The 27,212-nt window shown below is 45.2% G+C and overlaps 1 protein-coding gene across 4 annotated transcripts in view; it reads right to left on the bottom strand.

Annotated features, from left to right (window-relative positions):
- IL34 (interleukin 34) overlaps window positions 1-27,212 on the bottom strand; it is a 134,945-nt gene that overhangs the window by 40,152 nt on the left and 67,581 nt on the right. For all 4 annotated transcript variants that reach the window (XM_033943368.1, XM_033943365.1, XM_033943366.1 and 1 more), the window contains exons 3-5: window positions 13,522-13,625; window positions 13,163-13,240; window positions 9,661-9,810 (exon numbers count right to left, since the gene is read on the bottom strand). In XM_033943368.1, coding sequence (XP_033799259.1) covers window positions 9,661-9,810; window positions 13,163-13,240; window positions 13,522-13,625 — 332 coding nt within the window. The remainder of the gene's footprint in view (window positions 1-9,660; window positions 9,811-13,162; window positions 13,241-13,521; window positions 13,626-27,212) is intronic.

Below are 27,212 nucleotides of genomic sequence, written 5' to 3'. Positions count from 1 at the left end.
TCTTGAATGTTTTGATCATGTCCCCTCTCAGTCTCCTCTTTTCAAGGGAGAAGAGGCCCAGTTTCTCTAGCCTCTCATTGTATGGCAAAATTAAGTGATGATTCAGAGGTGCTCTCAGGCTATATTTAAAGGTTAGTAGGTGAGTGAGGCTTAATGACTATTAGCTGATACGCCCCCAAAGAGAAATTTTTATACCTCCTACTTGTCTTTTTTTTTTTCTATTCTGCCTTGTAATTAAAAGATCTAATTCAGTTCCTGTATTACCAATGTGGAAACTATTCAGTCCATCAAATACCCACCTCTTCACAATGTAACTGAGGCACACTGAATTCCAATTCCCTCCTTCTCATTATGTGGCTAGCCCATTGGCTCAGATGTTAAGTACTGTGCACTGCTTTGTGAAAAGCCACCAGGCTGATCTTCACATCAGGTCTTCTGCTTGCTGTATAACCTGATGCTGGTAATGCTGCAGACTTATGAATCATACTTGGCAGGATATTAAATGGCGTGTCATTGATACTGTACATGTAGGGAGGGAGGTTGGCAACTATAAAAAAGCTCTGAATGTAAAAGAACAAAAATGGATCTATTTGTTGAAAACTTTAGTTCCACATGGTTTGAATGAAGAAATTGACTGGATGTCTATAGTGTAATAAAAAGGCTTTTGCATCCTTTAATTAATAATACAAAAGTATAAATATACCTTTGTGTGGGTTATTCTCACTTGTATGTTGACAGATATCCGCCCCCCTCTGTGTAATCAGTTCTGGTTTTCAATCGTGTTTAAAAGCCGGAACTGACGACAGACGCTAATTCAGCATGATATCTTATGGAGAAGAGCGGCAGCTTTGAAGCACGATAGTAAGTAATGTTAATTTAGGTTAAAATAAACTCTAAAACCTGGTTAGAAAGTATGTAGATTAGTATTGTAATGAAGTTTAAAATAATGGTATTCTCGGTAACTAAACCCTTAAATTTTGTGTTTTTTAGATTATAAGTGGGAGCCTCAACCCTGACGAAAAACTATTTTGAAACATGTGCGTGTTGGTAGAGGCGCTCCCAAGTATTCACCAAATCTATCAAGATAAGTAAATCTATTTATGAAATTTATGAAAAATTTCCTAACAAAAGACAAAAAAATATATATAAGATCCTATGACGATCGGGTCATTGTGATTTGCTTCACAGTAACCAGATGGACTGTGGTGCCCTCTGAGGATCATCTATATAATAAAACCGTAGGCGGCGCATGCGCATTCTTATCGGCGTGCTTCCATGATCCGTATGTCCGTGGCCGCCAAGAGTGCAGCATGCCCCGCGCTTACTACGGCCCCACGCGCAGCTGAGTTCGGCACGGCGGTTTCCCCAGATAGGGGAAGTCGAACATCTCACTCCCGACGCGCAGCTGAGTTCGGCACGGCGGTTTCCCCAAATAGGGGAAGTCGAAAAACTCACTCCCGGCTTTCCTCGGCACGGCGGTTTCCCCAGATAGGGGAAGCCGAACAGCTCACTCCCGCTTCATGGTCCTGCCGCCGCTCCTGTTCACAGCGGCCTGCACGTCAACGACTCCCCCCCCATCCTCCCGCAACAGCCGCTACCGCTCATGTTCAAAGCGGCCTGCTGAGGTTCACGGCCGGCTGTAGTGAACCTCTCAGGCCGCTCTCCACATGGTAGCACGTTCCCTCTGATGCGATCGCATCAGAGGGAACATGCTACTGAGGTGGACAGCGGCCTGCGAGGTTCGCTACAGCCGGCCGCGAACCTCAGCAGGCCGCTTTAAATAGGAGTGACAGCGGTGGCAGAAACCATGGATGCACAGGCACAACTAAGCGCCAGCTCCTCCCGAACTCACACACACACCTAATTGTCAGCTCATTTGAAGAGCCCGAACTTACAGCCACACCTAAACATGCAGACCGGGATCGTGGGAGAATGCGCCCTGGCAAGTGGTGCACAGGGACTTGAGAGGGAGGGAAATTGGCTGGGGAGAAATACAGGCAGACAGCTTTGTGATGTTCCCAGAACAAATGTGGCAGCTTAACCTAACCTGAATGGAAGTAAAGAGGTATGTACGTTAGACACTCACAGAAGGACAGGAACACTGGACAAGGAGAGAGAGACACACAGACACTCACAGAAGGACAGGGGGCTAAAGAGACAGATTAAAAAAAAAAAATACAGTGGACAAGGAGAGAGAGAGACAAAGACACTCAGAATTTCTGGACAGGGATCTAAAGAGACATTGAAAAAAAACCCACAAGAAACAATGGACAAGGAGAGAGAGACACACAGACACTCAGACTTATACAGATTTGCAGAAAAAATGGACAAAAAAACAATTTATTAAGCACAAAGTATGCAACAAATAGGAAAAATATAAAAACTTTAAATAAATCAACCATACGATGGATATTAAAGCTCTCACATTAAGTTTTCAGTAATTTTCACATATATTCTAGCACCCGTTAATCTAACGGGCTTAAACACTAGTTAACTATAAAAATATTTCAAATTTGAAATACTGGTAGGTGTTTATTGATGATATATTTGTGAGCCAGTCTATGAATAGCCGTTGATATTGAAGCAGACTAAGAGGGGCATAATCAAAAAAACACGTCTAAGTCCCCTTTTGGCCTAAGGTCTTAAACGTTGAAAGTAGAAGCAGGGAAAATGTCCATTATCAAAAAAAATGTCCAAAAGGAGGTTTTTTCGATAATGGCCTGCCTCTACGTTCAGCTGTTTAAACGCCCAGACCACCACTACATCTAAACTTACACCATATAATCAACCTAAAAAAAAGCCTAAGTCCCAAACGCCCAAAACAAGGGCTTTTAGGCGAAGGAGTGGGGGTGTTCGCCTGGGCAGGAGGGCTTGGGATCTCTCCTGCCCGATCGTTATTGGCGGGTGGGGGTGCTCTGGGCAGGAGGGCTTGGACTAACTCTTGCCCTGATCAAGTCGGGAGAAGGTGGGTGCCACCGGGGCAAGTGGGCTTGGGCTCCCTCTTGCCCCAATCGTTGTCGGCGGAGCCAGGAGGGCTTGGGTTCTCTCCTGGCCCAATCAGATCGGGGGAAGAGGTGGATCGCTGCAGGAGAGATGAGTCATCTCTCCTGCCTCTTTAGCGATCCCAAGTGCCGCGTTTGGTGGCACTTGGTGGTATCGCTATTGCGGCAGGGGAGATGAGGCATCTCTCCTGCCCTGATGGTTGCGGTGGTTGTGGTGGGAGGTTGCCGGGCTGCTGAGCTGATTGCGCCAGCCGCGTTCAGCTCAGCGGCCCCTTTTCGGCACTTATACCTGTTTTGACTTGGTCTAAGTCAAAACGTATAAGTGCCGACTAGGCAACCTGCCTAAAGTTTTGGTTATACCTGTTGTATACCTAGGTGTAGGTCGGCCCACCTCTCGCCCCTAAAAACGCCTCTTTTCTCTCTGTGCGTTTAAAGGCAGGGTAAAGGCCTAAGCTGGTTTTAGATATGTCTAAAACCAGCTTTGATTATGTGTACTTGGACGATCAGGCTTTTTGATCAACCAAGTACCCATTTAGGCCACTTTATAGATGTTTTTTTTAAAATTATGAGCCCCATAGTATTCACAGTTCTGGGGTAAAAGGATTCATGGTAAACACCTTGTGGTCCAATTCAGGATTCCTGCTACATGGCCACTGGCCTATAACCATCACTGCAATGACCAGATACATAAAATGGGGGGGGGGGAGTGGGGGGGGAATCCTTGGGTAGTTGCAAATGAGTGCTTATGGCCCTAGATCCTTGTTCTAATTACATTGAAAATAAAAAGGAAACTTATGGATCCATTAAAAAAAACCCCAACTATTCTCATTACAGTGAATCTATATTTATTTATATTATTTTATATACCCTCTTGTATGTAACTTAGTGGCTCTATAATGTATATAGAAAGGTTAAAATGCCAAACACCAATAGATGATCATTTACTATTGAGCTTGAAGAATGGCCTGAAATTTGGCAGCTAAAATTTAATGCTAATAAATGCAAGGTCATGCTTTTGGGCTGCAAAAACCTGAGGGAACGGTACAGTTTAGGGGGTGAAGAACTTATGTGCACAACAGAAGAACGGGACTTCTGTGTGATTGTATGTGATGATCTTAAGGTGGCCAAACAGGTTGAAAAGGTGATGGCGAAAGCTAGAGGGTGCTAGGTTGCTTAGGGAGAAGTATGGCCAGTAGGAAAAAGGAGGTATTGATGCCACTGAATAAGACTTTGGTGTGACCTCATTTAGAATATTGTGTACAATTCTGGAGGCCGCACCTTCAAAAATATATATAAAGGATGGAGTCGGTCCAGAGGAAGGCTACTAAAATGGTATGTGGTCTATGGGGACAGACTTAAAGATCTCAATCTGTATACTTTGGAGGAAAGGCGGGAGAAGGGAGATATGATAGAGACGTTTAAACACCTACGTAATGTAAATACACATGAGTCGAGCCTCTTTCATTTGAAAGGAAGCTCTGCAATGAGAGGGCATAGGATGAAGTTAAGAGGTGATAGGCTCTGGAGTAATCTAAGGAAGTACTTTTATTTACAGAAAGGGCGGTAGATGCATGGAACAATCTCCCAGAAGAGGTGGTGGAGACAGAGACTGTGTCTGAATTCAAAAGGGCCTGGGATAGGCACGTGGGATCTCTCGGAGAGAGAAAGAGATAATGATTATTGCGGATGGGCAGACTAGATGGGCCATTTGGCCTTTATCTGCCATCATGTTTCTGTATTTCTATGTTTTAGAATCAATTTTAAACTGCATAGATGTTTTGCCAATGCGGTATATCAAAATGTTAAATATACTTGGAAACCATTGTTATCCTTCATTGGAAAAAACTATGGATTATATGCAGAATGATATTCAAAAGAAATTATATGTTCACCTGTGGCCAGTAAACATAAAACTTCACTATCCACTATCTACGATAGTTTAGGTCAGCTGACTAGCCGAATATATAGACTAACTTAAAACGCCTCAGTTGATGTTTAATTTATTCTGGTCACCGCATCCGTTGAAAAATTAGGACCAAGATTCATAATTAGAGTAAAGGTATTTCCTTGTAAATAGGGAAAGGGAATAGGGGATGGGACTTAATATCTGTGGCCTATCTGTGGCTACAATCAAAGCGGTTTACATATTATCTATAGGCACTTATTTTGTACAATGGGGCACTGAATATTGGGGGGCTAAATGTGTTGGGTGGGGGAGGTCATCTCAGCTTATGCAGGTCCAGCTGATATTCAGCCCAGACTGCATAAGGCAGTTATGTGGGACCCAACTGAATATTAGGCCTGGACCTGCATAACTTAGCAACATAGCAAATGACAGCAGATAAAGAACTGTGTAGTCCATTCAGTTTGCCCACCTTAAAAAATCTATTTAACAAGCAGCAATCCCCCTCCTGGCCCACCCTTCGCCAAGCCTGCAGTATGTTTAAACCCCAACCCCAGAGCTTTACCTCCCGGATCAACCTTCAAATCCCCGGTGGTAGAGAGGGTCACTGGGGCAGAAGCAGTTGGCTTCATAAAACAGCTTAGAACTATTATCTAATAGTTTTGGCAGTTTCCTCTATACTAGAAATAATGAACTGTTTATGTGCTTTGTCGACTTCATTTATCATTTTAAATACCATTATTATATTTCACTTCATTCTCTTTGCCAAGCTGAAGAGTTTATTTCTGTACCGTCTCTTGGGTGTTCTGTGATCTCTTTTAGTGATTCTCTCTTACAATCAGCTTACACCCTCCAGATTTAGCAATAAGCCAGTACTCACCTGTCATTTGGTGGCTGTGACCCCAAATTCAAACAGCTGCCAAAAGTACATGAACCTTGGCGGGCACAGGACATTGACATCCTATATAGCATCCGCCCAGGTCATGACTGAAGCGAATGTAATCCCATTTAGGGTCCAACTGAAAGCTTGGAGAGTACTACTTTAAGCAAACCTCCAAATACATGTAAAACTGCCATTCTAACCTCTACTTTGCCCATTTTACACTCCCCGTATTCAGCAATTCAAGGCATTTTCTTTCACCACAAAAAGTATCATGCCTCTAGGCCAGTGGTCTTCATTCATTTTTAAGACAGGGCCACTTTGGATTCTAATGAGCTGAAGGAGAGCAGCCAAATATATTCTGATGCAGGGCCACAACAATGCTGACCAGTGTGTATTAATGTAATCCATCCCTACCAGCCCACCTTCAAACTTCATGGGAGGGGGTATCCTCAAGGATATAAGCATTTCAAAATGCATTCTCTTTTGTCTATTGAAAAATGCCTTGTCTTTTCTGTCCTGACGCTGGGTAGAGAGGCAGAGTAGCAGACCCCCCCAAAAAACAACAACAACAAACAAACAAACAAAAAACACCCAATAGGGGTTGCCGAAGAGGTCTCTAGAGACCACCTTTGGCCCTCAGGACCTGAATTGAAGAATATTGCTCTAAGTGGTTTACAGACATAAATATCAAGTTTAGAGATGTGGAAAGGAAATACAATCAAGATAGAAAGAGGGGAAATAGAAGATGATGTAAACACACTGGCAGCATGGTAGGCTAAAATTGGAAAGAAACAGGGAAAGACAAGCAAGGAACATGCACATACGTTGCTATAGGGATGATTGTAGGTGGGGATCAGGGACAGGAGGTGTATGGGGACTGAAAAACAGACAGGAAAGTACAGGAATATGAACCTATTCAACAATGCCATGAATACACCAAATCAAATGAGAATATGTTTCATAATATACCTCATTCCTGACTCTCAGGAAAAGAATAACAGATACTCACATTTGGCTGTTGATCAGAGGAAGTGGACATTTTTCACGCCCAAGCTTGACATCATCAATATGCACCCAGGCGCCAGATTGCCACTGAAAAAAGGCTGCTTTTGGCAGCCTAGGATCTGTGCTGGGGTTTCTGACCCTCTCTGAGTTTCCTGTGGATTTGAACCTACCACCTGGGGAAGATGGAGCAAGCAGCCTTAACCACTGAGCCAGATCAGCTGGTTTATAGTCAGTGCTCTCTGACATGTGGAATGATGCCTTAGATTAGAAGAACAGAGCCATCTCTGCGTAAAAAAAAAAGATTTTCCCTCTGGACAAAGGAAACTGCAGAGAGCAGATGCAAACAACAAAGACCTCTTACTGTCCTCAAACCCCCCCCCCCATCTCTTATATGGGGGAAAAAAAGAGGATGGGAAAGTACAGGGGGAATTATAGATTTGAAAAAGAGACCAAGAAGCACATGTATCTGAGCTTCCTCTGGATTTGAACCCACCACCTGAGATGGAGCGAGCAGCCTTCATCACTGAGCCACATCTGCTATCTTGCTGGAGAGCATGCCCATCTGTGTGTGCTAGAAGATTTTATTTATTCAATTTTCTATACCGTTCTCCCAGGGGAGCTCAGAACAGTTTACATGCATTTATTCAGGTACTCAAGCAGTTTTCCCTCTCTGTCCCGGTGGGCTCACAATCTATCTAACGTACCTGGGGCAATGGGGGGATTACGTGACTTGCCCAGGGTCACAAGGAACAGCATGGGTTTGAACCCACAACCTCAGGGTGCTGAGGCTGGAGCTTTAACCACTGCGCCACACTCTCCCCTCATATAGTCCTCATGTGGAAGGAGGCCTGCAGTATGCAGACAGAGAAGAAGGTTTTCTTGGTATATTGTATTTTATATTATGGATTTGATCAGCCTGTTACTACACTACCACCTAGAACTGCCATCAGATCTCTGAATATGAATACAGTGTTACAAAGTTTTGGATCCAATTTTGAGGACTTGAGTAAAGTTAAGCCAATGTAATTTTATTTCCTATTATGATTTAGTTGTTTAACAACCAATTTTATTGGATTATGGTAGATTGCACTAGGCTTAATTTCTTTCTGTACAAGTTATGCTTGATAATTATGTTGAAATTTATAAATAAACAACAAAAAAAGTTACTCATTTTCTTATTATTAAACATTGAATATAAGATAAATAGAACACCTATGTGGAGCCGTCTAAAAAAATAGACCAGGTTTTTCAGGACGCTTAAGAAGTAGGCATTGATATAGGTGCCAAACCGTGCCTACGGGAATCAATTCTATATGAAGCCACCTAATTACAAAACCACGCCCATGCCTATCTGCACAGGTGCCTGTTTTCCGTTACGGCGCCTATAATTTTCTAGGTGGCCTCTTACAGAACGGCAGTGTACTTATAGCATCTATTTTTCAATTAATCCTCATTAACAGAGATGATTAGGCTTATTGTTCAATTAATATAGGCGCCTACCTGGTTAGCCACTTCCAATAACAGGGCCTATCGGTAGGCGCTGTTTATAGAATTTCCCAGTGTCTTTGTGCTTTTAATACCTGGTGCCCTATTCTAAAACACCCCCCTCTCCCCACACTCATGTACAAAATGCCAGGAAGCTTCATTATAATTATTGTCCCTTTATTTTACTATTGTCCTTTGATTTTGCAGTTTTGGAGGTCTATTTGGGACCAAGTAAATAATATGTTAGAGAATCCAGTGGCTTTATCTTATGATACTATATTATTTGGTACTCTTATGAGAGCTATAAGTCAACTTTCTACGAATAATAACAAGCTTCTATTGGTGATGACAGGAGTTGCCATGCAGCTTATCTTAAGAAATTGGAAAAACTGTGATAGGTTGAACTACACATTCTGGTGGGAATCCCTGTGTTATACATATAAAATGGAGCATTGCATGGCCATACAATAAGGACAATTTAAGAATTTTATAGAGGTGTGGAAGCCATTGACTAAATATTGTAAAGAGGAATCATTTAATTTATTTTATTTTATAAACAAGTAAACATGCACATCCTGGGGGGGGGGAGGGGTAAAGGAAGGGAAATTGGTCCAGGGATTTTATGAGTGGTTTCATGAAGGTTTTGATGATTTTTATTTTTTTTTGTTGGTATATTATCTGGGAGGAAGGGGGAAAAATTATTTGTTGCAGTAATATTTCAAAGTTTGCTGTGCTTATTATACAATGCCACTCAATTGGAGAGATATCTAATAGTCCTCTGTGATAATTAAACACCAGTAATTTAACTTCTTTAATCACAGCTCTAGAATTTGTTAAAATATTATAAATATTAATTGTGAATAGCTCAGACCCTTTAACCCGTGAATTAGTGTTGACACCAAACCGAGGTTAATCAGGGGACCATCATCGCTTTCACTGTCCCCTCCACCATCCGAAAATAGTTCCAAAATCCAAAAAAACTAAATAAAGTAAAGAATAAAAAAATATATAACTTATCTGAGCAGGATGGTTTGATAGCTGTTACTCAACCTCAGCGGTGTTAAAGTGACTAGTACCTGTGCGTTTTCAAACAAACATATTCTTTATTGCACCTTTGCCGTTCTCCCTGTCCCCCCGACTCGAGTTTCAAATCTTCCTCAGGGAGGGACACTGTTAATAGCTCAACATATCGAGAAGGCACCGGAGGCAGGGCTAACTTATTATACAATGTACATATATGTGATTCATTTGTTGCGCATTTGTAGTTTGAAAATCAATAAAGAATTAAAAAAAAAAAAAAGATTTTCTCTCTTAAGGATTGACTACTGGTACACAGTTGGCATTTCTTTCATTTAGCATTTTTAAATGTATTTCCCTTTTACCTCGATGTCCAGGATATCGAGCAGATCTATGGTATAATTGCGGGATGGGTGTTTCTTCGGTAGTACATCCTGAATCTTTTTCACTATGTTATTGCTCGTGAACAACCATAGGTTCTGAAGATCCAATTCAGTGGCATTATCTCTCTCCATCTGACAGGTGACAGAGAAAAGTGTCTATGAGTCACTGGCATAATGAACAGCCACAGCCACCTGATAGCAATTTACCACAACATGTCATGGTACTTAATGTGATTAGATTCAAAATAAACTGAATTGTTGTGGTTCGTAACATGGATACATAAAGTAAATACTACAGCATATCCCTTGCAATATTGTTAAGGAGCCCTTGTGTACAATAGACACAGAAGCATTTATCCAACTAGCAATATCAGCAAGGATTACAAAATAAAAAGTGGCACATTTGGACAGTCTATTTAAGTTCTCGCCTGATCCTGCATCCTCCTCACCTGAAATATCAAGCCAGTTAAATTTTGTTTCAGCTCTGTTCACAACCATTTATGAGACAAACCCAAAACAAAAGGAGAGTGAGGTGTAGTGGTTAGAGTTAGTCTCAGCACCCTGAGATTATGAGTTCAAGCTCTGTGCTGCTCCTTGTGACCCAGCACAAGTCATTACATTGATTGTCAGCCCACTGGGATAGATAGGGAAAATGCTTGAAGTACCTGTGTGTAAACCGCTTTGAGTGTGGTTGTAAAACTACAAAAAGGTAGTATACAAGTCCCAATCCCTTTCACATCATATCCTAGGTTAGTCCACTGCCATCTGTACTCCAGTCTTTGCAGCAACAGTCCTTTGAGGGAGCTACACATCCCTTTGGAAAGCTATTGTTTATATACTATGGCGCTTATTTTAGAAGCCTCATTTGTGATTTATAATGTATACTAGTCTTTAAGCCCGATACATGAATGGGTGCTAGAGCAGATGTCTGTCTGTCTGTTTTGTTTTCTTTGTCTCTCTCTCCTTGGATGCTGTCTGTCTGTCTGTCATTCGTTCTGTCTGTGTCTCTGTCTGGCCCCCTTTGTCTGTCTGTCTCTCTCCCTGGCCCTCTTTGTGTGTCTGTCTTTCTCTGTGGCCCCCTTCTGTCTCCCCCCCCCCAAAGCAAACCAAGATTGCTTCCTGCCCCCCAGCACACCCCTTCCCCCCTAAAGCAAAGCAAGTTTGTTCCCTGGCCCCCTTTCCCTCTCCCCCACCCCAACTTCCCTGTGCAGCAGCAGCATTTCCCTCCCACCCTTCCCTGTGCAGCAGCAGCATTTCCCTCCCACCCTTCCCTGTGTAGGTGCAGCATTTCCCTCCGCCCTAGTATTCAGAGCTACGGCATGCTGAGGCTGTGGGTTCAAACCCACGCTGCTCCTTGTGACACTGGGCAAGTCACTTAATCCCCCCATTGCCCCAGGTACATTAGATAGATTGTGAGCCTATCAGGACAGACAGGGAAAAATGCTTGAGTACCTGAATAAATGCATGTAAACAGTTCTGAGCTCCCCTGGGAGAACGGTATAGAAAATTGAATAAATAAAATAAATAAATCCCACACTGCTCCTTGTGACCCTTGGGAAGTCACCCAATCCCTGATTGCCCCAGATACATTAGACAAAGTGTGAGCCCACCAGGACAGGTAGGGGAAAATGCTTGAGTACCTAAATCTAAGCCACTTAGGCTATAAGCGGTATATAAATACTTTAGAGGGGTCGACTTGTGTTTCTCAGCTTCTGGAGCTTTGTTGCACAGTGTCCACATAGGATATGCCCAGATAACGAGACTTCTTTGATCCAACTATGCATATACAGATAAGTTTCTGGTTTCAGCTCTTTTGATTCTTATCTATGAGTGGTTCAATTGTGGTAGGACAAGTATGTGCTAAGATGGTTCAACTGGGCAACCTATGCTTTGTTCACTTCACATTGAACACTAATAGGTTGTGGGTCTGAGCACTATATATTAACTTCAGCATTATTTTTTCATCTGTGATAGAGTGAGTGGTGGATATAAACACTTTAACCTGTAAACTGTATATTATGTATACTAGTGTTTAAGCCCGTTACATTAACATGTGCTAGAATAGATGTGTAGACTTTTAGCACAATGGGGCATTGAGGCATTTCTTTCTTTCTTTCTTTTATCTCTGTCTGTTTTTCTTTCTCTCTCCCTGCCCCTTTCTTTCTTTTTTTCTTTCTGTCTCTGTCCCCCTGTCTATGTATCTCTGTCTTTTTTTCTGTCTGTCTTTTCCATGGCCCCCTGTCTTTCTGTCTGTCTGTCTCTCTCCCTGCCCCCCTGTCTTTCTGCCTGTCTGTCTCTCTCCCTGGCTGGCTGGCTGTCTTTCTTTCTTTCTGTCTCTTCTCTCTTCCTTTTACTTCCTCCCTGTCCAGTAGTACCCTTTCCCTGCTCCCCCTGTCCAGAAGTAGCCCTTCTCCCTCCTTTAACCTGTAATCTGTTCTGAGCTCTTTGGGAAGAATGGGATACAAAAACGAATTAAATAAATAAATAAATAAAAATAAATGTATATTGCAAAAGCTGTACCATATAGCATATTTACCATTCAACTGAATACAAATAATGGGCATTGGGCTTTAACATAATAAATAATAAAGGAAGCAACATGAAATCATAGATTAAGTGTTTATTTCTGTAGGATTTAGCACAGTAGAGCTCCAGATTATTTGTATTCAAATTTAAATCACTATTCAGTCAAATACAAATAATGTATTTGAGGCACTATTTGGGGCTGAATTGATTCAAATACGAATATTCAGTATTTTAGAAAGCTACTGGTACATGTGCAAATGTGCACTATGTGAAAATGGCACAATTCCCCCTTATTTTGTGGTTAGGCCCCACCCAGTGCATCCCAGAATGCACCAAGCAGAGAGCTGCCATTTTGATGATGCCATCCTGGAGGAGGGAAGGATGCTTACTCCTTTCTCCCTGCTTTCTAAGGTATGTTGGGGACACAGGGTGGGCCAAGCCAGGCCTAGGCCACCGAAGGGGTCTCTGACCTTCCTTGGGGGTGGCCTTCCATGTCTGCATTGATTGGGGGTGTTGTTCTGGCCAGGCCAGGGGTCCGAATGGACCACCAGGGCAATGAGTTTGGAATTCGGGGTTAATTGGACCACCAGTGTCTTTTATGAGGAGGTCAAGGAGGGATCCACTGGACCATCAAGGGCATTTTTTAAGAGGGAAGGGGGTGCCTGATGTGTTTTATTTTCTGTTCTTTCCTGTAAGTGCCTGAGCCAATCAGCGCTCAGGTACTGATAGGAAAATAGCACAGAATAGTGAGCAGCTAATTAATACTGAAATTTTAACATGGTATTAATTTTCATGCTCATTATTCTGAGCCTGCCATGGTAGTTTTATTGAGCTAGGTTTGCGGTAGAATTTTATTCTACCTTTGAGCATTGGCTCGTGGCAACAAGAGATGTCCATGCAATGGCACTGTGTGCAACAACAAAGTTCTTTTCTCCAGAAGAAAATTGCTAGTTCTCACCAGACGCTTAACCTTGGAAACCCTGAGCACCTCATTGCGATGGACTCTGATGGTGTAATTAATTGGGAAGTTGTTCTTCTGCAAAAGACAATGACAGATGAAGTGTTACAAATAAGGAAGATGGGGTTCTGCTTTATGCTTCCCCCACTCTCCCTTGCTACATTTATTTATGTCTCCAGTTGGATGATCTGCTGCTGACCAGAGAATGAGCTCAACATAGGACTAAAATGTCATAAAAACCACCCCATTGAGCAGATCCTTACAGCAGGTTGGAGCCAACCATGAATCCTTCAGCCTGGCACAATGACTCAGTCCCAGCCCTACTTTGCCAAAGCATGGGACTTAGAAAAATACATTACCATGTATTCCAACCGATTCCTGTGCTGTAGATTGTTATAGAGAAGCCTTATATTTTCACATTCCTCAATTATCCCAGACACTGTAGACAAGAGAGATAACACATCTGCAAAAGTAAAATACAGTATGAGAAAGAGGAAAGGCACAGGTCATACTAATCCAAGTTTATTGTTTCTTTGACATACCGTCCATCAAAATTTATCTAGATGGTTTACAGTTAATAAAAATATTTAAAAACAAAAGTTAAAAAAAAAAATGGGGGGGGGGGAAGAGATTACATATATTACTTAAGACTGACATGACAGGGGAGGAAGGTACAAGAGGTGGTAAAAAAATATATCATGATAAAAAATATATAAAAGATGGAGGTGGATGGATAGAACATTAGGAGTTAATTTGCCTCTATGGAGGTGTTTGGAGTTGAAAACCTGAAATGAATATTATTTCAGGGAAAGAAAAAGGGCTCCTGGATTAAGTATCGTAGGCATCCTTGAATAAAAAAGTTTTGAGTTTTGTCTTGAATAATGTGAGAGAATACTCTTGCTTTACATGCAGGGGAAGAGTGTTCCAGAGTGAGGGTGCTATGACTGAGACGATGGACTTTCCCTACTATAGAATCAGTAGGAGTATAGAGATCCTGAGCTCTCTTCAATGGGTTTCCTTGGACAAATAGCAACAGGCTGGTATAAGGGTATCTGGCACCCTAGGTGAACTTCAGCCTTGACTCCTCCCTCGATTAATTTTCAGGTCCATATGTCAACCCTACTCTGAGATTTTGATAATTAAACTCAACAATTGTCCCACAATACCCTCCCTGTAAAAACCGAACAAAGGACAATTTTCAAAAAGTTATATACATGGGGCAATGCTAATTTACTCAGATAAAAATAGTTCTTTGAAATTTTCCCACCATAAAGGAATCTAAAGGTATGCACAGTGAAAGCGTATGGTATGTCATATAGATCAATGACACAAACTTCTTTTTTAATATATGAGGTATGTTAAACTGTACTTTTTAGGCAGCAGAACATGAAAAATGTTCAGGAGTGGGGAAACCTGAACATGTCCTCTTTTTAGAAAACTGTCTGGGTGCCTAAAGGGATTTCCAAGGGTTTGGAGGGCCCCGAACTCAGGACCATGTGTGGATGTCCTCTAAGCATGTGCGGGCTTTTCTGCCCTTCACATGTAAATCGTAGAGAGAAGGGAGACTGACTTTGCCCAAAGAAGCAAACAGCACAAGAACCTATCTCTTTGATAAATTTATAAACTGATTGTATTGTTATATTTGTTTGAAATATTTATATTTATTCACTGATTGTACAGTCTTCTTGATGTGAACCGCCCAGCCCTTGCCCTTTTTCTTGTGCAGTTTGACCTTCACATATAAATAACATTTTATAAAATTACTCTCTAAAAATGGAAAATTAGGCCATATGGAACATATCCTAATTTAGGATATAAAGAGCACTATGAAAGATTTTAGCAACTGTATTAACAGATCTCCTCAATCATACTGTGGAGACAGGACGGGTTTCAGAAGACTAGAGATGGGCAGATGTTCTTTCTCTTTATAAACATAGAAATAAGGAGGAAACTGGCAACTACCAGTTACTTTGATCTCAGTTTAAAAAAACATAGAAACATGACAGCAGATAAAAGCCAAATGGCCCATCCAGTCTACCTATCCGTGGCATCCACTATCTCCTCCTCTCCTTGAGAGATCCCACATGCCTGTTCCACTCTTTCTTGAACTCAGACACAGTCTTTGCCTCCACCACCTCTACTGGAAGACTATTCCACACATCTACTATCCTTTCTGTAAAAAAGTATTTCCTTAGATTACTCCTGAACCTATCACCTCTTAACCTCATTTTATGCCCTCTCTGGAGACTCCTTTCAATTGAAAAAAAACTTGCCTCATGTGTATTTATGCCACATAGGTATTTAAATGTCTCTATTATATCTCCCCGTTCCTGCCTTTCCTCCAAAGTATACATATTGAGATCTTTAAGTCAGTCCCCATACACCTTATGACTTAGACCAGTGGTTCCCAACCCTGTCCTGGAGGACCACCAGGCCAATCGGGTTTTCAGGATAGCCCTAATGAATATGCATGGAGATTTGCATGCCTGTCACTTCCATTATATGCAAATCTCTCTCGTGCATATTTATTAGGGTTATCCTGAAAACCCGATTGGCCTGGTGGTCCTCCAGGACAGGATTGGGAACCACTGACTTAGACCACCTACCATTTTAGTTGCTTTCCTCTGAACTGACCCCATTCTGTTTATATCTTTTTGAAAGTGCAGTCTTTAGGGTACACAATATTCTAAACTAGTGTTTAAGCCCATTACATTAACGGGTGCTAGAATATAGCCGCATTTCCCACCCATCCCTGTGCAACAGCAGCATTTCCTGGCCTTCCCTGTGCAGAAGCAGCATTTCCCCCACACACACTTCCCTGTGTAGAAACAGCATTTCCCACCCTTCCCTGTGCAACAGCAGCAATCCCTGGCCTTCCCTGTCCAGAAACAGCATTCCCCCCCCCCCCCCCACACACATACTTCCCTGTGCAGAAGCAGCATTTCCCACCCTTCCCTGTGCAACAGCAGCATTTCCTGGCCTTCCCTGTCCAGAAACAGCATTTCCACCCCCCCCACACACACACACACATACTTCCCTGTGCAGAAGCAGCATTTCCCACCCTTCCCTGTGCAACAGCAGCATTTCCTGGCCTTCCCTGTCCAGAAACAACATTTCCACCCCCCACACACACACTTCCCTGTGCAACAGCAGCATTTTCTGGCCTTCCCTGTCCAGAAACAGCATTTCTCCCACACACACACACTTCCCTGTGCAGAAGCAGCATTTCCTGCCGCCCCCTTCCCAGCCGCCGCGTTTAAATTGAGAGAAAAGCACTGCACCGCGCTACGGCGTCTTCTATCCACTGCGGCCAACCCTAGCGGAAACAGGAAGTAGTCAGAGAGGGCGGGCCGCAGTGAACAGAAGACGGCAAAGCCAGTGTTAGCGCAGTGCAGCGCTTTTCTCAATTTAAACGCGGGTGAGTCGGCCAGAAGGAGAAGGCTTTGGCGGTGGTGGTTTTGGCGGTGAGTGAGGGCAGGAGGGGGGAGTCGCCGGCTGTGCTTTCCCGATCTGGCCGCCGCATACGCACTCTGACCACGGACCTACGGATCACGCAGGTCTGAGTGCGCATGCACGGCTAGCGTGTTATTAGATAGGATAAGGTCTTATACAGTGGCATTAATACCTCCTTTTTCCTATTGACCATTCTTCTCCCTATGTACTCAAACATCCTTTTGATTTCACCATCACTTTTTCAATCTGTTTGATCACCTTTAGATTATCACATACTACCACACCCAAGTCCCGTTCCTCTTTCATGAACAAAAATTTTTCATCCCATAAACTGTATCATTCCCTTGGGTTTCTGCAGCCCAAATGCATGGCCTTGCATTTCTAAACATTAAATCTTAGTTGCCAAATTTCAGACCATTCTTCAAGCTTCAATAGGTCCTTCCTCATGTTTTCCATCAAGGGTGTCTACTCTATTGCAGATTTTGGTATCATCTGCAAAGAGGCAAATCTTACCTGACAGGCCTTCAGCAATAAAAAGAACAGGTCCATGAACCGAACCTTGAGGCAAACCACTGGTAACATCCCTTTCTTCAGAGAGATCTCCATTGACTACTACCTTCTGTTACCTTTCACTCAACTAGTTCCTGACCCAGTCCAGCACTTTGGGGTCAATCCCAAGGGCACTCAGTTTGTTTATTAGATGCCTGTGTGCACACCATCAAAGGCTTTGCTAAAATCTATATACATGAGCATAGGAGAAACACTCCTACATAGTAACATAGTAACATAGTAACATAGTAGATGACGGCAGATAAAGACCCGAATGGTCCATCCAGTCTGCCCAACCTGATTCAATTTAAAAAATGTTTTTATTTTTTTTTCTTCTTAGCTATTTCTGGGCGAGAATCCAAAGCTTTACCCGGTACTGTGCTTGGGTTCCAACTGCCGAAATCTCTGTTAAGACTTACTCCAGCCCATCTACACCCTCCCAGCCATTGAAGCCCTCCCCTGCCCATCCTCCTCCAAACGGCCATACACAGACACAGACCGTACAAGTCTGCCCAGTAACTGGCCTAGTTCAATCTTTAATATTATTTTCTGATTCTAAATCTTCTGTGTTCATCCCACGCTTCTTTGAACTCAGTCACAGTTTTACTCTCCACCACCTCTCTCGGGAGCGCATTCCAGGCATCCACCACCCTCTCCGTAAAGTAGAATTTCCTAACATTGCCCCTGAATCTACCACCCCTCAACCTCAAATTATGTCCTCTGGTTTTACCATTTTCCTTTCTCTGGAAAAGATTTTGTTCTACGTTAATACCCTTTAAGTATTTGAACGTCTGAATCATATCTCCCCTGTCTCTCCTTTCCTCTAGGGTATACATATTCAGGGCTTCCAGTCTCTCCTCATATGTCTTCTGGTGCAAGCCTCCTATCATTTTCGTCGCCCTCCTCTGGACCGCCTCAAGTCTTCTTACGTCTTTCACCAGATACGGTCTCCAAAACTGAACACAATACTCCAAGTGGGGCCTCACCAATGACCTGTACAGGGGCATCAACACCTTCTTTCTTCTACTGACTACGCCTCTCTTTATACAGCCCAGAATCCTTCTGGCAGCAGCCACTGCCTTGTCACACTGTTTTTTCGCCTTTAGATCTTCGGACACTATCACCCCAAGGTCCCTCTCCCCGTCCGTGCATATCAGCTTCTCTCCTCCCAGCATATACGGTTCCTTCCTATTATTAATCCCCAAATGCATTACTCTGCATTTCTTTGCATTGAATTTTAGTTGCCAGGCATTAGACCATTCCTCTAACTTTTGCAGATCCTTTTTCATATTTTCCACTCCCTCTTCGGTGTCTACTCTGTTACAAATCTTGGTATCATCTGCAAAAAGGCACACTTTTCCTTCTAACCCTTCAGCAATGTCACTTACATACATATTGAACAGGATTGGCCCCAGCACCGAACCCTGAGGGACTCCACTAGTCACCTTTCCTTCCTTCGAGCGACTTCCATTAACCACCACCCTCTGGCGTCTGTCCGACAGCCAGTTTCTGACCCAGTTCACCACTTTGGGTCCTAACTTCAGCCCTTCAAGTTTGTTCAACAGCCTCCTATGAGGAACTGTATCAAAGGCTTTGCTGAAATCCAAATAAATTACATCTAGCATATGTCCTCGATCCAGCTCTCTGGTCACCCAATCAAAAAATTCAATCAGGTTCGTTTGGCACGATTTACCTTTTGTAAAGCCATGTTGCCTCGGATCCTGTAACCCATTAGATTCAAGGAAATACACTATCCTTTCTTTCAGCAACACTTCCATTATTTTTCCAACAACTGAAGTGAGGCTCACCGGCCTGTAGTTTCCTGCTTCATCCCTGTGACCACTTTTATGAATAGGGACCACATCCGCTCTCCTCCAATCCCCAGGAATCACTCCCGTCTCCAGAGATTTGTTGAACAAGTCTTTAATAGGACTCGCCAGAACCTCTCTGAGTTCCCTTAGTATCCTGGGATGGATCCCGTCTGGTCCCATCGCTTTGTCCACCTTCAGTTTTTCAAGTTGCTCATAAACACCCTCCTCCGTGAACGGCGCAGAATCTACTCCATTTTCTCGTGTAACTTTGCCGGACAATCTCGGTCCTTCTCCAGGATTTTCTTCTGTGAACACAGAACAGAAGTATTTGTTTAGCACATTTGCTTTCTCCTCATCACTCTCCACATATTTGTTCCCAGCATCTTTTAGCCTAGCAATTCCATTTTTTATCTTCCTCCTTTCACTAATATATCTGAAAAAATTTTTATCTCCCTTTTTTACATTTTTAGCCATTTGTTCTTCCGCCTGTGCCTTCGCCAAACGTATCTCTCTCTTGGCTTCTTTCAGTTTCACCCTGTAGTCTTTTCTGCTCTCCTCTTCTTGGGTTTTTTTATATTTCATGAACGCCAACTCTTTCGCCTTTATTTTCTCAGCCACTAGGTTGGAGAACCATATCGGCTTCCTTTTTCTTTTGTTTTTATTGATTTTCTTCACATAAAGGTCCGTAGCCATTTTTATCACTCCTTTCAGCTTAGACCACTGTCTTTCCACTTCTCTTATGTCCTCCCATCCTAACAGCTCTTTCTTCAGGTACTTTCCCATTGCATTAAAGTCCGTACGTTTGAAATCTAGGACTTTAAGTATCGTGCGGCCGCTCTCCACTTTAGCCGTTATATCAAACCAAACCGTTTGATGATCGCTATTACCCAGGTGAGCACCCACTCGAACATTAGAGATACTCTCTCCATTTGTGAGGACCAGATCCAATATCGCTTTTTCCCTTGTGGGTTCCGTCACCATTTGTCTGAGCAGAACCTCTTGAAAGGCATCCACAATCTCCCTACTTCTTTCCGATTCCGCAGACGGAACATTCCAGTCCGCATCCGGCAGGTTGAAATCTCCCAACAGCAGAACCTCCTCTTTCCTTCCAAACTTTTGGATATCCACAATCAGATCCTTATCAATTTGCTGCGATTGAGTCGGAGGTCTGTAGACTACACCCACGTAGATAGAAGTTCCATCTTCTCTTTTCAGAGCAATCCATATCGCTTCTTCCTCTCCCCAGGTCCCTTGCATTTCGGTCGCTTGGATATTGATCTTTACATAGAGAGCTACTCCTCCACCTTTATGACCATCTCTGTCCTTCCTAAAAAGATTATATCCCGGTATGTTTGCATCCCATCCATGTGATTCACTGAACCATGTCTCTGTGATAGCAACAATATCTAGATCTGCCTCTAATATCAGGGCTTGCAGATCATGAACTTTGTTGCTTAGACTGCGAGCATTTGTGGTCATCGCTTTCCAGCTATTTTTCAGCGATAATCTCCTTTTTCGTATGGATTTTTGTGTCGTTTCACTTTCCGTTGCAATACTAAGAAATGAGTTGCTGATATTGCTTATGTTGCAGCCTTTACTACTATCACATCTTTTCTTTTGCTGGGGGTGGTCTCTATAATTGTCCTTCGTACATACACCACCCCCACCTTCTAGTTTAAATGCCTGGAAAAATATTGTCTAAATTTCTCTGCAAGGTTTCTTTTTCCTGCTGTAGTAATATGTAGCCCATCAGTGCAATATAGCTTCTTGTCCTTCCATGTATTTCCCCATCCTCCTGCCCTGACTCATCCCGCTGGACCAACAGAGTTTAAGGTAGGCCCAGGGGGAAGTCTACATTGGTTCCATGAGGGGGGAGGGGCAAGTGGTTGTACAGCTGCAGGCCGGATCATAACCCAATACCTCACCTTGGGGGAGGGATCGCTCCTGTCCCAGCTTGGCTCACCACTGGACCACCAGGATTTAAGGCAGGCCTGGGGAGAAGCCAGCACTGGGTTTGGGAGGGAGAGACTCAAATATAAACTGAGACCCCCCATTTCTGGGCCATTTTTTGCCCCATAAATCTTGGTTTATATTCAAGTATATATGGTATCTAAAAGGTCTGGGATGTTCTGTCCTCCTCCCCTGACCCAAGATTCTCATCCTCTGCAGCCCCTAAATTTAGGGAACAGGGGGTCATCTTTGCTCCATAAGATGGATCCACTTTTCCACCCCCTTTTTGAGGGTGGAAAAAGTGCGTCTTATGGACTGAAAAATACGGCATATATTTTGCTTTTTCCATTGTGAACATTTTTCTACTTGTAAATCAAATCTCAAATAGTCTATCCTTGGAATCTCTGATTTGAACCAGAGGCAATGGAGAGTAAAAGTGACTTGCCCAGTTTCTCTGATTCTCAGTCAACTGCTGCAGAGCTGCCAAGTTACCTAGGTCCAGGACAGTCTTGCTTATGAACTTAAATCCCAATTAACTGTTCTGTACATAGTCCCTGATACCATCAATTGAAATCAGCACTTCAGGTCCCATAATGTATCAGGTCAGGGTTGCAGAAATCCAGGACTCGCTTGAACTGAGTAACTTAGCTACTTTCCAACTCTACCCATTAATGTTCTCCATTCAAAGAATGTGCTTGCATAGTCTCCATGCTCACTCACAAACTATTACTGCTATCATGCTCACAGCTAGGCTCTGCACTTTTCCCTGCTACTCCTGGAGAGGTGAAATAATGGTGAGGGAGGGGGTCCTGGTAGAGGCATCAACAAAAATATGTTTGCCTAGGGCCTAATATGGAGTTCATCTGGCCCTGGCAATCTCAGCTCCTTAGCTCCTGGTGCTGATCTGCTGTAGGTGTAAGCAGTGCATGTGCATTCTTTCAGGAGTACTGCTGAATCTTTTAGCAGCCACGCCATTCCCCGCACAGAAAAGCCACAACTTTCTCTGCGCAGCAGTGCCACTAATTTGGCAGAGCACTGACTGCAGTACCACTGCGGTTGCACCTTATTAGTGGGTACAGTGGCCCAAAGCATAGTGTTTGCAGTCTTGTTAACTGGTTCTGTTTCCAGCATTAAGAACATCTTCATGGATGTTTCAGGCAGCTGTGCCATTGGTTTGGCCCAAAGTGCTTTGTCTGCTGTCATTCCTATGTGAATACGATCTGAAGAAGGAAGGTGACAAGGCAAAGTTTATTTTATTTTGTTGCATTCATCCTGGAGGTCATGTGTCTGCTGCTTGTTTGTGGGTACATGACAACTTAACTGCTTCAGCCTCAGAATATCACAGAAAGTCTTTATTGTTCAAAGTATTCTTTGATGGAATCTGCAGTTCTACACCACTTACTATGGAACCACAAATCTCCAGTCTCCAAAAGAAATCCCTCTATACCTTGAGACAACTAAGACTAATCAGACCATACTTTCACCAACACCACTTTCCCTTAGTTGTACAGCTGATGATACTTCCACAACTTGACTACTGCAACTCCATCTACATGGGAATCAACACCACTCTGATTCACAAAATGCAACTCATCCAAAACACCGCTGTCAGACTAATCTTCAACCTGAGAAAATATGACTCTATTACAGCCTTCATTAGGCAACTGCACTGGCTACCCATCCCGTCACGAATAATCTTAAAAACTTCATGCATCATTTACTGTATACTTTACGGAAATTCTGCAGCTCCTCTCATCCAGCTCTTCTCCAAGGCATGGGCTACTTCCCGCAGAACCCTCAACAGAATACTTCTAAATCTCCCTTCCACAAAAAATCTGCAATACAATTCATGCTCACCGTTCTAGGCGTAAAAACTTGGAACGACCTTACTGAAATGATCAGGACAGAACATACCGTATTTTCACGCATATAACGCGCGCGTTATACGCGTTTTTACCTACCGCGCATACCCCTCGCGCGTTATATGCGTGAGCGCGGTATACAAAAGTTTTAAAACATAGTTCCCACCCCGCCCGACGCCCGATTCACCCTCCCAGCAGGACCACTCGCACCCCCACCCCGAACGACCACTCGCACGCGCTCCCACCCGCACCCGCATCCACGATCGGAGCAAGAGGGAACCCAAGCCCTCTTGCCCGGCCGACTCCCCGACGTCCGATACATCCCCCCCCCCCCGGCAGGACCACTCGCACCCCCACCCCGAACGACCGCTCGCACGCGCTCCCACCCGCACCCGCATCCACGATCGGAGCAAGAGGGAGCCCAAGCCCTCTTGCCCGGCCGACTCCCCGACGTCCGATACATCCCCCCCCCCCGGCAGGACCACTCGCACCCCCACCCCGAAGGACCGCCGACTTCCCGACAATATCGGGCCAGAAGGGAGCCCAAACCCTCCTGGCCACGGCGACCCCCTAACCCCACCCCGCACTACATTACGGGCAGGAGGGATCCCAGGCCCCCCCGCCCTCGACGCAAACCCCCCCCCCCCCCCAACGACCGTCCCCCCCCAAGAACCTCCGACCGCCCCCCAGCCGACCCGCGATCCCCCTGGCGACCCCCACGACCCCCCCACCCCCCTTCCCCGTACCTTTGGTAGTTGGCCGGACAGACGGGAGCCAAACCCGCCTGTCCGGCAGGCAGCCAACGAAGGAATGAGGCCGGATTGGCCCATCCATCCTAAAGCTCCGCCTACTGGTGGGGCCTAAGGCGCGTGGGCCAATCAGAATAGGCCCTGGAGCCTTAGGTCCCACCTGGGGGCGCGGCCTGAGGCACATGGGCCCAACCCGACCATGTGCCTCAGGCCGCGCCCCCAGGTGGGACCTAAGGCTCCAGGGCCTATTCTGATTGGCCCACGCGCCTTAGGCCCCACCAGTAGGCGGAGCTTTAGGATGGATGGGCCAATCCGGCCTCATTCCTTCGTTGGCTGCCTGCCGGACAGGCGGGTTTGGCTCCCGTCTGTCCGGCCAACTACCAAAGGTACGGGGAAGGGGGGTGGGGGGGTCGTGGGGGTCGCCAGGGGGGTCGCGGGTCGGCTGGGGGGGCGGTCGGAGGTTCTTGGGGGGGGCGGTCGTTGGGGGGGAGGGGGGTTTGCGTCGAGGGCAGGAGGGCCTGGGATCCCTCCTGCCCGTAATGTAGTGCGGGGTGGGGTTAGGGGGTCGCCGTGGCCAGGAGGGTTTGGGCTCCCTTCTGGCCCAACTACCAAAGGTACGGGGAAGGGGGGTGGGGGGGTCGTGGGGGTCGCCAGGGTGGTCGCGGGTCGGCTGGGGGGGCGGTCGTTGGGGGGAGGGGGGTTTGCGTCGAGGGCAGGAGGGCCTGGGATCCCTCCTGCCCGTAATGTAGTGCGGGGTGGGGTTAGGGGGTCGCCGTGGCCAGGAGGATTTGGGCTCCCTCCTGGCCCGATATTGTTGGGGAATCGGCGGTCCTTCGGGGGGAGGGATGTATCGGATGTCGGGGGGGGGCATCAGGCTTTCAGGATGGGGACAGACCTTCAAGGGGGGACAGTGCACGGAAGTCAGGGGGGGTGAACGGAGAGTCGGGACAGCGCACGGAAAGTCAGGGCAGTGCACGGAAGTCAGGGGGGGGTGAACGGAGAGTCGGGACAGCGCACGGAAAGTCGGGGCAGTGCACGGAAGTCAGGGGGGGTGAACGGAGAGTCGGGACAGCGCACGGAGAGGCGGGGCAGTGCACGGAAGTCAGGGGGGTGAACGGAGAGTCGGGCAGCATGCGCGGTATAATCGTGAGCGCGTTATATCAAAGTTTTTGTGCTTATCATCGTGATTTCTGCGCGCTATACACGTGTGCGCGTTTTATACGGGTGCGTGTTATTTGCGTGAAAATACGGTAACCACACCAAATTCTGGAAGAAACTGAAAACTCATCTATTTGGCACCTAATTACTTGTATCCTCTTCTCCTCCTGTATCTTCCTGCCCTCCATTGTCCTCCCTACCCTCTTCTAACCCCTTCCTCTGTAATGTCGCCAAGAGCTTGTATAGGTATGTGCGATGCACAAATGGAAGAAATAAATAAATAATGCCAGTCTGTGTATAACTCTGAAGGATACATTTTGGAAAGAGGGTTTGAGCTAGCAGAGGGTGAGCCTTTACCCCAGCTCCTATTAGCTGGAGTGGATTACATAGCTGATAATCTCTACTACATTACCAGAGTCATGAGCAAAGTTTCAGCTTATTCGATCTCAGCCTGCAAAATGCTCTGGATCAGGCAATGGGCGGGAGATTCCACCTCCAAGGCTACTCTCAGTAGACTTCCTTTAGAGGGACAAATGTTCAGAAAGGGACTGGACAATTTCATGACCAGTGTGGCCGATTATCAGCCAAAATTTCTATCTGATAGCAGACCGCAAGTCTCTAGAGGCACCCAGCAGTCTAATTATTGTGGCTCTGGGTACTTTCGGCAGTACTCAAGAGGAGCCTCCTCTTAGAGATCCTTCCAGGGAGTCAGACAGAGATTCCCCGGTCCCAGGTGGAGCCAAGCCTACAGTTCTCATACCACTACAACCTTCAAGAAAGCACAATGTTGCCATGTCTGGAGCATTTCCCCTGAAGATAGAGGGATAGCTCTAGGACTATGTGGAGACCTGGGCACAAATCTCTTCAGACCGTTAGGTGCTGGAGATCATTCAGAGTGGTTATAAGCTTGAATTCATCCAGCCCTTAACAGACTGGTTTGTGGACTTCCTGGTGGGGTGACCAGAGAAAGCAAGGTCACGACTATAATTCAGATATTCCATTAGATATTCAGGCTAGGATTCGGGCTCAGACAGATACTCCATATATTTCGTCATGCCCAAGAAAAGCTCAGACGATTGGAGATCCATTCTGGATCTTATGCATGTCAATGCAGCGCCGAAAGGTCCACTCTTTCACATACAATCAGTCATAGCGGTGGTGGCGACAGAGGAATTTCTGGCCTTTCTGGATTTGACAGAAGCCTACCTGCATATTCCCTTATTTCTGGATTACAGAAAGTTCCTGGGATTTTCATGTCCTGGAAAACAATTACCAGTTCTCCGTCCTTCCCTTTGGGCTAACAACAGCACCTCATACATTCAACCAAGGTGATGGTGATGGTAGCTGCCCATTTGCACAAGATGGGCTTGCAGGTTCATCCATACCTGGGCAACTGGCTAATCAGAGCTACATCATTCCCAAAAAGAGAACAAGCGGTGGATCATGTGGTCTGAGTCCTGCATAGCCTGGCTTGGATAGTGAATTTCCGAAAGAGCCAACTGGTTCCGTCTCAATCCCTGGGGGTCTTCTTCAACCCTGCAGAAGGTTATGCAGACATAATCTTTGCACCCAGACAATGAGCTTCTTGGCCAAACCTTCGCCTTCCGTGTGGCACTACCTCCAGGTGCTGGGCTCCAAGGCAGCCATAATAGACATGGTACCTTGGGCAAAGGCTCACATGTGTCCTGTCCAGAATGCATAGCTATCATGGTAGTCACCTCAATTGGACTCCCTGCAGATGTCTTTGCTGTGGATACCGGAAGCCCTGGCCAGTATGGACTGGTGGCTCCACCCATAGGCATTGTCAAGGGGCATGCCCCTAAGAATAGCCTCATAGGTAACTGTGACAACAGATGCCAGCTTGTTCAGCTGGGGGGCTCACTGTAACGGACACCTGATCCAGCAGTGTTGACTGGCCTCCCAGAGGAAGTGGTTGATCAACAGACTGGAACTTTGAGCTATTCGAATGGCGTTGCAGAGGCTGGAGAAGAGTCTGGCAGGACAAGTGGTCTGAGTCTTCTTGGACAATGCTACTGCAGTGGAGTATGTCATTCACCAGGGAGGCACCAGGAGTGTGCAACTGAATTTGGAGCCCGCTTACTGTTCAGATAGGCAGAGTTTCATCTTCAGGCTCTTTCAGTGGTGCATGTAGCAGGAGAGGACAATGTCCAGGCTGATTTATTCAGCAGACAGACACTGGATCTGGGAGAATGGATGCTGTTTGTAGCAGCCTTCCAATCCATTGCTCATTGCTGGGGTTGCCAAATGTTTGATCTGATGGTGACAGCAAGAAAGAGGAAGGCCGACTGATTCTTTAGTTGAAGATACAAGCCCAGAAGCATAGGTCTGAATGCTCTGGTCCAGCCATGGCCAAAGAGCAAGCTCTTGGATGTGTTTCCTCCCTGGCCCATGATAGGCCAAATATTCCACAGGATTGCATGCCATTGGAAAACAGTCATTCTTGTGGTTCCAGATTGGCCACACAGACCATGGTATGCAGAACTAGTGCATCTTCAGA

This window comes from Geotrypetes seraphini, chromosome 4, assembly GCF_902459505.1.
Source record: "Geotrypetes seraphini chromosome 4, aGeoSer1.1, whole genome shotgun sequence".
Lineage (NCBI taxonomy): Eukaryota > Metazoa > Chordata > Amphibia > Gymnophiona > Dermophiidae > Geotrypetes > Geotrypetes seraphini.
Note: the sequence above shows the minus strand (reverse complement) of the source record. Positions and strands in the feature narration are given on the sequence as shown.